Below are 14425 nucleotides of genomic sequence, written 5' to 3' on the forward strand. Positions count from 1 at the left end.
CTTTCCACTGGGGTTTAGCGGGTGTGTTTATAAAGAGACGAAAATTGTTTGGGGACTATCCCCCACGTTCTAGTTGAGATGGTATAACCCAAGAGGCAAAATGACGCTTGCTACTGTTGTTGCGAGTTGCCATTCGTTCTACTAAACCATTAGTCAAATGCCATCATGCCTTCTGTCGTTATTACACAAACAAAAATCTCTTTACTGCTACTAGTGTTAGTGCCTCAATATGGCTACGCTCGTGAAAGCAATACAACGAACTCAAACGCGTCTTCGTTCAATGTTGTCAACTATTATCCAGATTATGCAAATTTTCCTCAATTCTCCGGAGACATTTTCATAAAAATTTGAAAAACCCGGAATTGCGGGAAAATCCGGAGGACTTTCATCTCTGACAAATGGAGAGAAAAAAAAATCTAGCCTTTGGAACAGATGTGCTGCTTTTAATACACGACGACCGCTGCTGTCGTTACATCCCCAGCCAGCAAGTAAGCAGTTTTCAAAGCTATGCTCCAAAAACAAAACAAAACAAAACAAAAAAAATAAAATAAAATAAAAAATTAAAAAAAACACCTAATGTACATCTTCTACCTTAGAATCAGCTGCAACCTCCACCAATGAAATACAATGTCTGCCCAAGAACTTCAGCAAAGCAATATTTGGTATTGGATCACTCGTTGACAATGTGGGCCACCAAATTTTGTAAGGTTGACACAGCAGAAGTTGCTCTCAAGAACAAAACTGCGTGGTACAATATGATAAAACCATCTCTCATGGATTGGCAGAATAAGTAATACATTAATTTAATGCCCGTTTCCAAACGGAACTTCATGACAGAATGTCACATTACATTAAATGTATTACTATAGATGTCCTGACCACATTTTATTGCACCCAATTACAAGTCACCTGATTGAGGATCTGCCACTTGCTCTCTCCCGAAAATGAGATCAAGTTGCTTCGGGCTCAGGTAACAACCAATCAGGGCTCACCTCTTTTCTGAATTTGGTCATGTGATGTTCGCATGGTGACGCCGCTGCACTGTCTCCGCCTTCCACATTAAAATATTTCCATACTGCAGACATTATCATTGTTACATGATGTTAAATTTACATGAGCTTCTTGCGACAAGTCCCCCCATTCCCATCATCTGAAAATGAGGTGATCAGGCCCGATTTCCAATCTCATGATTGGTACATCCCTACTAATAACTCACTGTCATGATGCACTCATACATTACTCCTTTGGAACAAGCTTTTATTAGTACGAACACAAGTGGAAACAAAATGAAAAATAAGATCAGCAATTAGAAAAGAACTTTCTTATTTTGAGGAAAGTGATTGAGTCTTTCTGACTACAGGGTTCGCACTTCCTGTTCCTCATGTCGCCAATGACGAGTGGAAGTGGGGAAGGGCGTGGTAAATATTTCCCATATTTGCCACTTGGGCAAATGGCCAGCCAATTCGTCTGTCAAAATTGTCCCTGCAAAACTCACATAAAAAGCCTTGACTGCAAAGTTCATGTCTGATTGCAAATATTTGGTTGATTTCTGTCCTAAAAACTAATGCCATTGGTCCCGAGTCATGCAAAACAACTTTGAATTCCCTCATATTATGTCTCAAAAAACAAACAAACAAAACATAAAACTAATACAAATAAGTAGAATTAGTCAATGACAGAGTGAAACAACCACTTAATCAGGAGACGACTTGTCATTTCAAATCTCACTGTCTTTGACACTTGGGAGGACAACGCTTTGTTTTTCTGTAAAGTGTGGAGGAAAAGAAGAATAATCAAATGCTTTCACGAGAGGGAAGTCAGCCAGGTTTGATGAGGGACCATTTTCCAAAACTCAAAGCACACCATTGATCCAAAGGTACGGGTGTGATACGATCCAAACTGTGACTTTTTTGATCCTTTGCACCACTAACTGTTACGCACCACAAACCTGTCCCTCACGAGTTGGTCTCACATGTTAAATGTGTGGCAGAAAAGGGTTGAAAACAGTTGAGCCCTTAAATGTTGGCGTGGCTCCAAAAGGGCCAAGAGAAAATTGGTGACCGGTTCACTTGTTGCGATCGATGTCAACAATAATTGCACCTAATTCACCTGGCAAGAGTCGAATAAGAAGTCACTTAGAGTACTGCTTGGGCTTAATACTTCAAATAATAGATACTAGGGTAGCAAAGAATTAATTTAAAAAAACAAAAACAGTGTTATCTTTACCACAGTACCTTTTTGAAATTAAAACTCATCTGATTTCACTATGTATAAAGTAGTATTCAGAGAGCAACTATGGGTAATGTATTGTTTATGCTTGGTCATGTCAAGGCCACAGTATTGCCTTCAACATAAGTATGACCATTTATAAAGATGCCCGATATCCTTGTACAAGCCGTGAAGTTAAATAAATAAATACAGATTGAATGTGCTATCATCTTAACTGTCTATTTTTAATTTGCACATTCCTTCAAGAATTCAAGCTGAAAGCTAATGATGGTTAGAAGCATCTGCTTGCTGGCGCGACATATTGTGATTTAAAATACGTCCTGATGTATATAGCGCTTTCACAACAGCTGCAACAAAGCGCTTTACAAACATAAAATAAAATAATAAAACTAAAAATAAAAAATGTAGGTATGATCCGATTAGTTGACTAATCACGACTACTTTCTGTGACTGGTTGACTAGCAACGGGCATTTGCAGCAGCCGTACCCAAGGATTTTTTTTTTTTTTTTTTAACGCAAAAGCCCCCAACATGAAATTTCAGGGGCACAAGTAAAAATTTAGAAGGGGAACACTGTAAATCGACTTGTGAATTAAATATTCACATTTACATGACTAATTAATGGGGTGAAGTGTTGAGTAGAGGTTTTGTAAGCATGAAAAAATATTCAATTAAAAAAAAATTTAATTTACTCATCGCACATGTGCGAGTAGATAAAAATGTACTGCCTCTACTTTTATAGGCAATTGCCATTATTTAGGACAGTGGTTCTTAACCTTGTTAGAGGTACTGAACCCAACCAGTTCATATCCACATTCACTGAAACCTTCACTAGCGAAAAATAAAAATATGCTTTTTAAAAAACGCATTTATTAAAAACTGAGAAAAGCAAACACAATTAGTATAAGTTTTTTAATTGTGCACAAAATGAACCAGCCAGTGATGGCCAAGCGGGCGTGTCATAACTAATTGACATGTTGAGTCGGGTGTGCCTTAACCTCCATGGCAGAGGCTCTGTCGAACCCCTGAGACCGATTCTCCGAACCCCTGGGGTTCGATCGAACCCCAGTTGAGAACCACTGATGTAGGAGTCATGTGGTGAGTGGAAATGAAAACTTTGCTGTGTCTAATTTACAGTGTTTTTTGCCTTTGTATTTGTACAAGAGCCTCATCATTGTGATCATACCAACATAAAAGAACAGTTGGGGAGGAAAAAAAAAACATGTTTTGGTGGCAGAAGCAGCCAGAGACAGCAAAATGTGAGCAAAAGCCTAACAGTCTACTAACTGTACTGACTTTGAGAATAGTGTGCAGGACCTCTCGAAAGATGAGGCAAATCCGCAATTAATACAAAGGTTGTAAAACTAAACAAGCAAATCCTTGCGTCTACAACTAACCAACAAAGCACGGGTTTCACATGAGCTGAAGATTAAAACCCTTATTACAATGTCATCAAAGGATAAATGTAGTCGAACACAAGTACTGGTAAAATCGTGAGACGTTCACCGATACAACCACGTTCTTGGCTATGTTACAACAACCAATTCGTCCACAAGACAACACATTTTTAAAAACACACTTCTTAAGAACATATAGTAGGACATAACTTAAATGTTCAAATCCACCATTTCAAAAGGTCATTAAATTATCGCATTTTCTTGAAAAATAGTGCTTTTGTTTTACCTAAGGCTTCAACCATACCAGACTTGACATTGGTTTACAACATTTGATTGACTCACGGGTCAAACAGAGAGACGGGAGCTGCCTTTAAATCAGAATCCCTGACCTCTATCATTGCAGGACTGGGACGAGAGAGCCTTTGCCTCGATGATTACACTGACAAGTTGACTACCCTCGTCTTCCGATGAAATCAAGTGCACGCTGGGTGATCGAGTGTAATAGGTGCAAGGTGAACACTAATGGTCTACTCCCATTCACTATGCCAGTATAGTAAATTATAATTGCAAAGCGAAAACTGCTGTTGTGAGGAAGCTGGTGTTGCGGTAAAGGTCACACCTGGTTTAATCCTGAGAAAGATGGGTCCTGAGAAGAGCTAACCGCCAAGCTTCTTTTCCTCTTCCCCACTGACGAGTCTAAACACTAGGGCAGACAGTAAAGGGGCAGGGGTCAAAAATCACAAAGCCGCTATCCACCTTTAGTCACAGTTAGCAAGAGTACAACAGGCACTTCTGGTTGTACCCACTTAGTTTAATACCAACTGGTTCTGTACAACAGAGCAAGCACCTCTTGTATAATTAAGGTTGGACCAACAAACACAAGGTCCTTTTTGGGTACATTCACCGTATTTTCACGAGCGTAGGGCGCACTTAAAAGTCTTAAAATTTCTGCTAAATGGACAGAGCGCTTAATCTATGCACCGAGTTGCAAAATCTGTGACTGTTGCGGTGTGACTTCGATGAGTGCTCTGCTTGCCTGTCCGATGTGCCGACACGCTGTTTATATAAAGGAAAGGCAGATGTAACTGAGGACGGCATGCAAATGTTAAAGGGGGAAAGGGTGGGCTTCAAAGAGGACGCTTAAAGGCACGCCCGTCAGTAGGCGGATATAATGCTGGTACGTGCATTGGGCAAAACAACTTTGGACGGACGAAAACGGCACCTATGAAGAGATACTTCTACGAAGCACAGTTCAAACCTCAAGCGATCAGTTACATGAAGGAACATGGGAATCAGCAGCCATGAGAGAATTTAAGATGCACAAATCCACGGTTCACAATTGGAGAAAGCAGCAGAATGAGCTTCGCCAAGTCAAGAAGACAAAGCGGAGTTTCCGCGAAAACAAGGCGAGGGGGCTCAGGTTGGAAGACCAACTCGAGCAATGGATTCACGGTCAAAAAACAGCCAGGAGATGTGTCTCTACAGTTACCATTTAGCTGATCGCAAAAATGCTTGCAGAAGAAGTGAAAACTAAGCACTTTCAGGTAAGTTTGTTGTGGTGCTATCGTTGAATCAAATTGTGCCAAACATACATCTGGGCAAGGGCTACCGTGGTGTGGGAACTTCTGGCGGACTACAAGGAAAGCTGGCTACCTTCCACTCCTACTGCCGTAAAAAGATTGCAGACAAACACATCCAGCCCGACCATATCATCAACATGGACGAGATGCGGCTCACTTTCGACATCCGGGTGAAGCCAAGTCAAAAGAAGGGGACCAGCACGGTGGCGATCCGCACAATGGGGCACAAGGAGTCATCTTTTACTCTCTTTTACTCTTGTGCTTGGTTGCCATAGCAATGGACAGAAACTGCAAAATATGGTGATTTTTAAGAGAAAGGCTGTGCCGAAAGAAATGATTTCAGCCGGAGTGTTCGTAAAGGCAAATCAGATGGGCTGGATGGACAAGGAGAAAATGAGAGAGAGAGTCGCTGAATGAGGTGTACAAGAAGAGACTGGATGGTTTTTTTCACGCCTTACCGTCCCCTGCTGATTTGTGACTCCATGCGTGCCCATCTCACGGCCGCTGTGAAAAAACGTGCAGCAAATGAACTCAGAGCTTGCCATAATTCCCGGACGCTTGACGAAGGAACTCCAACTGCTGGACATCGGTGTAAACAAGAGCGTTCCAAGTTGCAAGCGGCGTGAGAGCAATGGATGACAGATAGCAAACACAGCCTGACATAGACTGGGAAGCAGAGTTACGCCACAATTTGTGAATGGATTGTGGATGCTTGGCCTAACGTGCCTGCTTGCACTGTTGTTCGAGCTTTCGAAAAAGCCGGCATCATTTCTGAGGAGCCACACAGCAACGAGACTGACTATGACGAGAGCGAGCCTGGCATGTTTGCTGGAGAACTTGCCGAGCTATTCATTTCAGATACAGAAGATGAGGACTTTGACGGGGATTTGTGAATGATGATTGATCCAAAAATAATGTGAATATATTGTTAAATACTTGAATAAAGTACCACCGAACTCAGTTTTGCTCCTGTTGCATTTTTTTAAAACATCATGCATGCTAGCGTATTTTTAAGCTAGCGTCCATGTTACCATGCCTGCGTCCATTAATGCAGGGAGTCTTGTGTATGTGTTATAAAGAATTAGCACCCATAAGTGACACTATGTATTTTAATACGATGCGCCGTATGGTCGTGAAAATACGGTACTGGAAGTAAAAGATCAATCTGGTCATCACTCAAGAAGAATCACAGGTGTGATTTTTTTCTGTCAGGACAACCATGGAAAGATCAATCCTGTACAAGAAAGAGAAATCGCCAGTGAAATAAATAAATAAAGCGTCGGCATCCTATCAGGTGACAGCCTTTTTAAAAAGGCCCGAGCAGACTGTCCATAACATGGCATATACACGTGGGCTATGGGCCGCAATCATTGCTTGTAAAACCATGTTAGGTGGTAGAGACAAAATGGGCAATTTATAAAACCATGTTAGGTGGTAGAGACAAAATGGGCAAAACGTGACCTTCGTACAATCATATACTTTTAGCTTTCAGTCTAAATGCCAAGATCTATTTATATGTAAAGAAAAAAATGTTTTAGCTGCATTATTTTCTCCATAATGTTTGTCAAAAATGGTACATGTTTGGAAAGCTTGTCTCGTTGCCCTTTCATTAACACCAATTTTTAAGGAGCATGCATTTGTGGGATGAGCAGCACAATTGTGTAATGTGACTTCAGCCCATGACCGAATTTTCACTGCTGATGCCCAACAGCTCATTTTGCTGTATACAGACTCTTGTTTTTGGGCTTCAAATAAAATACAGATAATCAGGTGCTGACACATGCTACAGTGATTGGTTGGAGAGCATGAGTCCAAATGTCCTTGCAGTCAATAATTGCATGATGTCATTTGATATTTAAGTCTCAATGCACCTGATCAGATGACAGGTTTTAATGATACAGTATAAATGAGACCAAGATCAATCATTTCAAAACTTTTTTCCAACCTGATCAGATTTCAAATGGGGAAAAATGTTTGTTTACAGAGGGGGAGGAAGGAAACAAAACTGGGAAAATGTGGTTGTACAAGAGTGCACACCTAACAAGTGACGTGGCAATATTCAGGATTAACCTATCACATTCAAACTCATGTTAAATACAGTCAGCATATGTGCACAATTTATAAAGTACAAATAAAGTTCAGATGTTCTCATAGGCTTTTTCTGACATTTTTGTTGCCACATCTTACAACACAAGCCATGGCTGGCAGAGAGCTTCCACAACAGATGAGTCCAACTGTGCAAAGGTGTCAGTCAGAAGATGGATATAAGAGAATTTCCAAGACATTAAAATTACCATGGAACACAGTGAAAACGCTCATAACCAAGTGAAGAAATTATATCACAACAATGACATGGCAAAGAGCAGAAGGTCTCTCCACAATCATAATGACGAGAAGTGGAAGATGCCGACAGTTAATTTTCAATTCTCTCACGGCTGCTCAATTTCCATGGTCCTCCGTGCAACTGATAACTTCAAGTTTAAACTGTGTTTCATAAGGGCGTCTTTTTATAAGTGCCATTTTTGAGATGTTTTGTCCAACGCACGTACCGGTACCTACTGAGGACGTGCCTTTAGTGTCCTTTATCACACCCACCCTTCCCACTTTTAACACCTGCATGCTGTCCTCAGTTACACCTGCCTTACGCGCAACGTGTCGGCACACAACATCAGTCACAACAGCCTTCACAGATTTTGGAACTCTGTGCATCCACAAGGCCACCCGCATTATTGGGTGCCCCGTCCATTTTGGGGCCTTAGTCAAAATGGAGGGAGTGACGAACATAAACCAGTCAGCGTTAGCACAGAACCTTCAGGCTAGAAATCCAAAGATGAACTAACTTTCAGCATGACAACAGCTCAAAGCAAATATCAAAATCAACTCAACCATGGCTTTACCACAAGAGTATTAAGGTTTTGGAATTTGCCAGCTAGAGTCCAGACCTGAATGTGATCCAGCATCTGAGGGTTGATCTGATAAGGGCTGTGCACACAAGGTTCCCTTCACAATCGAACATATTTGGAGCATTGTAGCAAAGAGCAACGGGCAAAGACTCCCACCTAAAAATGTGCCACACTGACATTTCCACCCAAAAAGGGCGATGCACATAAATAAACATTACATTAAGGATGTGTATGTTTAGAAGCAGGTTTTTTTTTTACTTTTTGTTTTTCCCCTGAGAATATTTTAATTTGTGTTTCAATTGAGTTATGGGGTTCTAAGTCACATTCGGGGCTGAAATGAGATGAAGCCTTTGCCAGTGGCTCCAACGTTAGCGGAGAACAACATTGGCAGCTAGCGGAAGCCTACGGATTATTTTTCAAAGGCCGTTTTAAGATGTAAATGACTCTGCACATTTTGGACACTGACAGCTTTGACAGCTGTTGCTCCTACTGATCACTTTTTCACAACGCAGGCTTACTCAAGTGTCTTTCAGCCGTCAAAAACCACTACAGTGGTCCTGGCTGAAAGACTGAAATCTTTAGAGATTTGTTTAAATATGGAAATCAAATCTGCAAAATAATTGATTTCCGAAATTTATATGAACATATGAGTTAAAAATATTTGTATGTTAATGATTTAACACAGGGGTGTCAAACTCATTTTTGTCGTGGGGCACATTGAACAGTGAAACTCCTCTAGAATGAAACCTACATGGGCGAAAATACACCCTAATGTGAAAAAATCTTCATGCATTAACACCATTCCCATTCTCCTGCCCCCCATACGACGAAAAAAACCCTGTTGCGTTATATGAAATCATTTTCTCTGCTCCAGCCTCGCGAAGACATTCACTACAACGAAGTCTAATCCAACAGCGACCTCTACTACTCGTTCGGAAACGGCAACGGCAACCACCACACTGGTTCACATAGTGAACAATGTTTATTTCGGTCACAGCTGCGAGTTTCCTAAACCCAACATACTCATAGCTGCTCTGCCATTGGCTTGCCGAGCATCATCTTGGCCTCCGATTGGCCAAGAGGGACCTCACTGTCTATGTGTGGAGATACTGAAGCTAGGTCCGTAGAAGATAGAGTGGAATGCATCCGATTAGCTGCTCAGAGTAAATTGCTTATGGCTCGACGGACATTCAAATAAACGAGCATTTCCTCGAATGCTTTACTTGTTATCATGCTAAAATCCTTAACGCTAACCGGAGCGCTAATGAGAGAGAAGCGCTCCAGTTAGCGTAAGGTTTTTAGCCTTCAAGAGCTAACTATGGCCATCGAGGACTACGAAGCGTCCCGTGGCTGGCTTAAAAGTTCATTGCATGACATCAGCTGAGCAACGCTGTCTTGGGTGGCGATCGAGGGGAGGTCGAGTTAGAGACAGTGAGATGGTGGAAAGAAAAGCCACCGGGTCTACGAAGTATTTGTTACTGTTAGATTCAGACGAGCATGGACGTTGCATTGCTAAAATGGCTACAAAACGGACCTTTGGATGTCAAGCAGCTAAGACAAGAAGAGCTCTGATGCTGGAAGAGAGGGTAAAAGTGATCAAAATGAAAGACGGAGCAAGCAAAATGAAAGACACTGTGTGTGTGTGTGTGCTTACATCTGAGATCAAATTTGCTACAGTGAAAAACCCCCTGTTGTGAAAAATTTCTTGCTGCAAACATGATTTCGTTGTAGAGGAGTTTCACTGTAGTTACAGTTTCCCTTGGAGGGCCGTTATGAATTTTGGGAAACCATATAAATGTTGAATCACCTCCACATATTACATACAAAGCGCACAAAAAAATTGATGGATAACTAGTTTTAAAATCAGAAGTCAAGAATAATGACTGTTATTGTGGATTAAATACGACAATTTGAAATTTTGGTTCAGACTTCAGCAAGCATCATGGGACTTGACATGCTTGATTTGCTTTTGCAGGCCACATAAAATGACGTGGCGGGCCAGATCTGGCCCCCGGGCCTTGACTTTGACACCTGTGATTTAACATGTTCTTAAGTGGAACACCCGGTTATTCAGTAGTGTTCAATAGGAAGCCCGAATAACAAAACATTCGATAGCTGTGGCCTAAGTCACATTAACGGTGGAAACAACTCCGAAATGATCCATCTTGCTTCACTCATTTATATCACAAAAACCTGGAATTTGAAAAAGGGTGCGAATCCAGGATGAATCACAAGCACTCAATTTCTATAGGCTCGTAAGAGCCTACAGCCCAAGTTTCAAATTCACATCATTTAATGTGGCCCAAGAAAGCAAATTTTGTGCAGCAATGTGTTTCTTCTTCAAACGCCAAAATTACAAACTGTCTTGACTTTTAAAAATGTTGAGATATTGCAAACATTTTTTGTTACCAATCTCCCTTTTAAAATAAATGAAATAATATTTGAACCATTTTTACTGGCCCCTGATTTCAAAATTAATTATTCGTCAATTTGTTGTGTATATGTAATATAAGGCAATATTATCTGGTTTCACAGTCATAACAGCCTTCCGAAGGAAACCAAAACAACAATGAATAATTATGAGAGAAGGGCCTTGGTCAGAGAGGTACCAAGGACCTAAAGCTCACCAAGCCAGAGCTCCAGCATCCCTCAGTGGGAGGAGGACAATGTCCCAGGAAGACAACCATCTCTGCAGCAAGCAATTGATCTGGTCTGTATGGTAGACTGGCCAGAATAAGGGTGGGACGCTGGGGGTAGTAACCCATTGTATTTTAGTTAGTTTTTGGCCTGTGGTTACATCAGGGTTCACCTTCCCACTCTTTTCTTGAAACTATTTTCTGGGACTTTGTTTTTTCCGGGACATAATCTGCTACGGTATGAGTGAAGTTATCACAACATCCACTAATAAATTACACCAGCAAGTTTTAGATTAGTGTTATTTTCTACAATTGTACCTTGTCATTTAACCAAAATTATTTCAATGCTACCTAATACCATTCCATATTGCCCCCCAACCACCCCCCCCAAAAAAACAAAAAAACAAAAAACTAACAGTTCTCTCACTGGTGTGAATCTATTCCAATAACACCAGCTAACAATGCCATGAAAAAAAATCTGAGTTCTGCTCTCTGTGCATATAAACAGTATTTCTCATTCGCATATTTTCTGTTTCTGGAGAATGGAGCAAGTATGAAAAACTGAGTGAAACCTGGCCCAGTAAGACTACCTGTTAACTGTCGAAGCCATCATGGTCGCTATGGCTCTTCTGAAACCAGAGATGTATTTCATCTCAGAGCGCAACGCCAAAAGTGGTGGTGTACCCACTCCAGTTCTGTCACTCAACAGAGAAGATATGGATAGAGAAAAACCTCATACTCGATATATTCAATTTGCAGTGCTCATGTGCACGGACGCACCGCTAATGTGCACCACTGGTTATGGTATAGATTCATGTGTAATAAATTAGACCACCGTTACCTGTGCACAACTGCTTAAATGCTTAGAGTACAAATAGGTAAAAATTGGCAATTATCGTCCATTTGGCCAATGTTTGAAAGGCCATAATAAACCAATTTAATATGGCCACTCATTAATCGATCAGATACTAATTTGGATATATGGAAATAAGAGTTAAGCTGTTTCAGAATTTTTAATTTCCCCCTTAAATCACTGTAGTTTAGAATGCAGTAAAACTCGGGGAAAACACTGTTAGCTGGCCTTTTTGCAAACAGTACTGTATGCTCTCGGAAATCGCATCAAATTGTGGAGATGTGGATATTTTGGTCTTGAGGTACCCGTGATTAAATGTAAACAAGGCTGTGTAGTGACGCAGTGAACGGACATGGGGCTTCACAGGGAAATGTTAAGACCACAAAACCAAGCTAACACTACAATAAGCTCTAGCACAGTTGCAGAGAATGACACACACACACACACACACACACACACACACACACACACACACACACACACACACACACACACACACACACACACACACAGGAATGCAGCCGATGTCATCAGGTTGCAACTGGTGGACAAACCAAGGGCGCAAAGTGCTATGTGGTAGTATTTCGGCTGAAAAACAAATGAGCAAGGTGAAGCAATTAACGCTAACGCACCAAAGTGTAAACGGTGCTTTAAAATGTGTTTGTCTTAAGGCGGAAACACCACCAAGCTAGACATTACTTGAAGGACAAGCAGACATGCACACTGAACTCGGGGAATGACAGGCTGGCCTATCTTTCCGGACAATAATGTGCTACTTTTTTCGTAAGCTTTGATCCCCACTGCTTGAAATGCGAAGACAATTCCTTAATCATAATATTGACAGCAAAAATCCTGAGTCAAGACTGTAGATCAGGGGTCCCCAACCGCCGGGCCGCGGACCGGTACCGGTCCGCAGGGCATTTGGTGCCGGGCTGCACAGAAAGAACTTGCCTTTTTTCCGTTTTATTAATTTCGGAATGCGAAATGTTTTATTTTGAAAAATTACCGGATTCTCTGTTACATCCGTCTGTGTCACGCTTGACTCACGTCAAGGCACACTTCTCGGTCAGGTGACCGATGACGCTCATAAACAAAACGCTGAAGCCCGCAAAATGAGTAAAAGAGCTGCTTGGAGATCGCAAATGACGGCGGCCTTAAAAGTACGTTCGAAACAACTGGATCAAAGTTATGGCTGAATACTCTGAGATCGCCACAATAGCACTGTTGCTATTTCCGGCATCCTACATGCACTTTGAATTTGCGTTGTATCGTATTTTGAAGGCATTAAACATTACCAGAGCGATAAGAGTGTTGCGACCAGATTAGACGCTCCTTGTGTTTATTATTATATTTCGAAAACACCACAGTTTTCATGCAGCTCATACCATATTATTTTGTTGTATTAATCCGCCACACCTTAAATGCCGGTCCCTGAAAATATTGTCTGACAAACCGGTCCGTGGGGCAAAAAAGGTTGGGGACCCCTGCTGTAGATCGTCTACTCCAAAAGAATCCGCGCCTCAATAGTACACAAAAGGGAAGAGGGTGAGGAGACAATGTTGAAAGTAAAAGATTTTAGTGCTACAGTTGCTTTGATTTCAGATAATTTTTTTTTGTTCTCATTCTTCTAAAGTAATAGTTTTTATTTATTTTCTGTATTGACTGTTCTCCAAAAATCTCAGCCTAGTATGGCATAAACGAAATTGGCAAGCAAGAATTACTAAGTGACAGTGACAGCAAAATCAGGAGCACTATGAAAGTATTATGTGGCTACCATTGCAATTGTCAATGGGCTTCCCACTTGTATAGTCACCTCAATCGCCTGCTGATGAAGTGGCATCAGGAGATAGGCGAGACCCTTACAACACGTCATATGAAGTCATCAGTGAGACTCACTGATGACTTGCTATGATCAATCGAACGTGAAACCATCGCTTACAAAAAGGATTCAATCACATGAAAAGCTCCAGTTTTTCTGGGTAACCCTTAAATTAACCCCAACAGGGGAATTGTTAGATTATGACGTCTTTGTCACAAATAATTAGATAGGTGACTTGACCGAGTCCGTTGTGTCGCTGTGATCTTTACTATCTATCTGCACTCTGGCACACATATCTACTTGGAACCAATTAAGACTGTGAGTCAAGGAGTATAAAGAATAGGAACCTTTTCTGATGTGTTAAACCTTCCGCAATTCTACCAGAAAAATTTAAATACATTGACAATATGCAGTCATCTGGTAGTTACTTTTTGCATAGCGAGCATAAAGATAAACAAACCGGGCAAAGGTTCCTTCAGAACCTTTCAACCCTTTTGTCTCTTTTACTTGAAGACAAAAAGAACAAAATCTTTCTGAATTAAAAAAAAAAAAAGGGACCAAGCATTATCGCTTATTGCAACCTGAGCATTCATGTAGGTGTCCTTTTGCACAACAGAATGTACATATAAATGATAAAATATGAAAAAAATAATGTTTTATGTTTAATGTCCTTTTTAAGACTTCCCCTCACAGATTAAAATTAGTAAATGGTTGCTATGGTCATGGTATTGCACGAAAAGAATTTGACAATGTTATGTCATGGGACTACCCTGAAGACAACTAATAATGTACTTTCCATCAGCGGGCTTGAGTCAAGGCACATTAAAAATTCTTAACATTTATTACAAAGTTGACAAGCCGTTTAAAAAGTAGATCTCTCCAATGAAATGAATTTGCATGTCTTACCTTGTTACAATGCCGGCCGATGCCCATGAGAAAGTTGTCTGGTTTGATGTCTCTGTGGATGAAGTTCTTTGTGTGTACATATTCAATTCTGCTGATCATCTAA

At 40.9% G+C, this 14425-nt stretch overlaps 1 protein-coding gene across 4 annotated transcripts in view; it reads right to left on the reverse strand.

The window, feature by feature from the left end:
- The window catches only part of csnk1a1 (casein kinase 1, alpha 1), a 35997-nt gene that overhangs the window by 11287 nt on the left and 10285 nt on the right, over positions 1-14425 (reverse strand). For 3 of the 4 annotated variants that reach the window (XM_019881630.1, XM_019881628.1, XM_019881629.1), the window contains exons 4-5: positions 14323-14421; positions 4245-4328 (exon numbers count right to left, since the gene is read on the reverse strand). In XM_019881630.1, the coding sequence (XP_019737189.1) occupies positions 4245-4328; positions 14323-14421 (183 nt within the window). The remainder of the gene's footprint in view (positions 1-4244; positions 4329-14322; positions 14422-14425) is intronic. The other variant, XM_019881631.1, reaches the window with a different exon arrangement.

This window comes from Hippocampus comes, unplaced genomic scaffold (genome assembly GCF_001891065.2).
Source record: "Hippocampus comes isolate QL1 unplaced genomic scaffold, H_comes_QL1_v1.1 scaffold270, whole genome shotgun sequence".
NCBI lineage: Eukaryota > Metazoa > Chordata > Actinopteri > Syngnathiformes > Syngnathidae > Hippocampus > Hippocampus comes.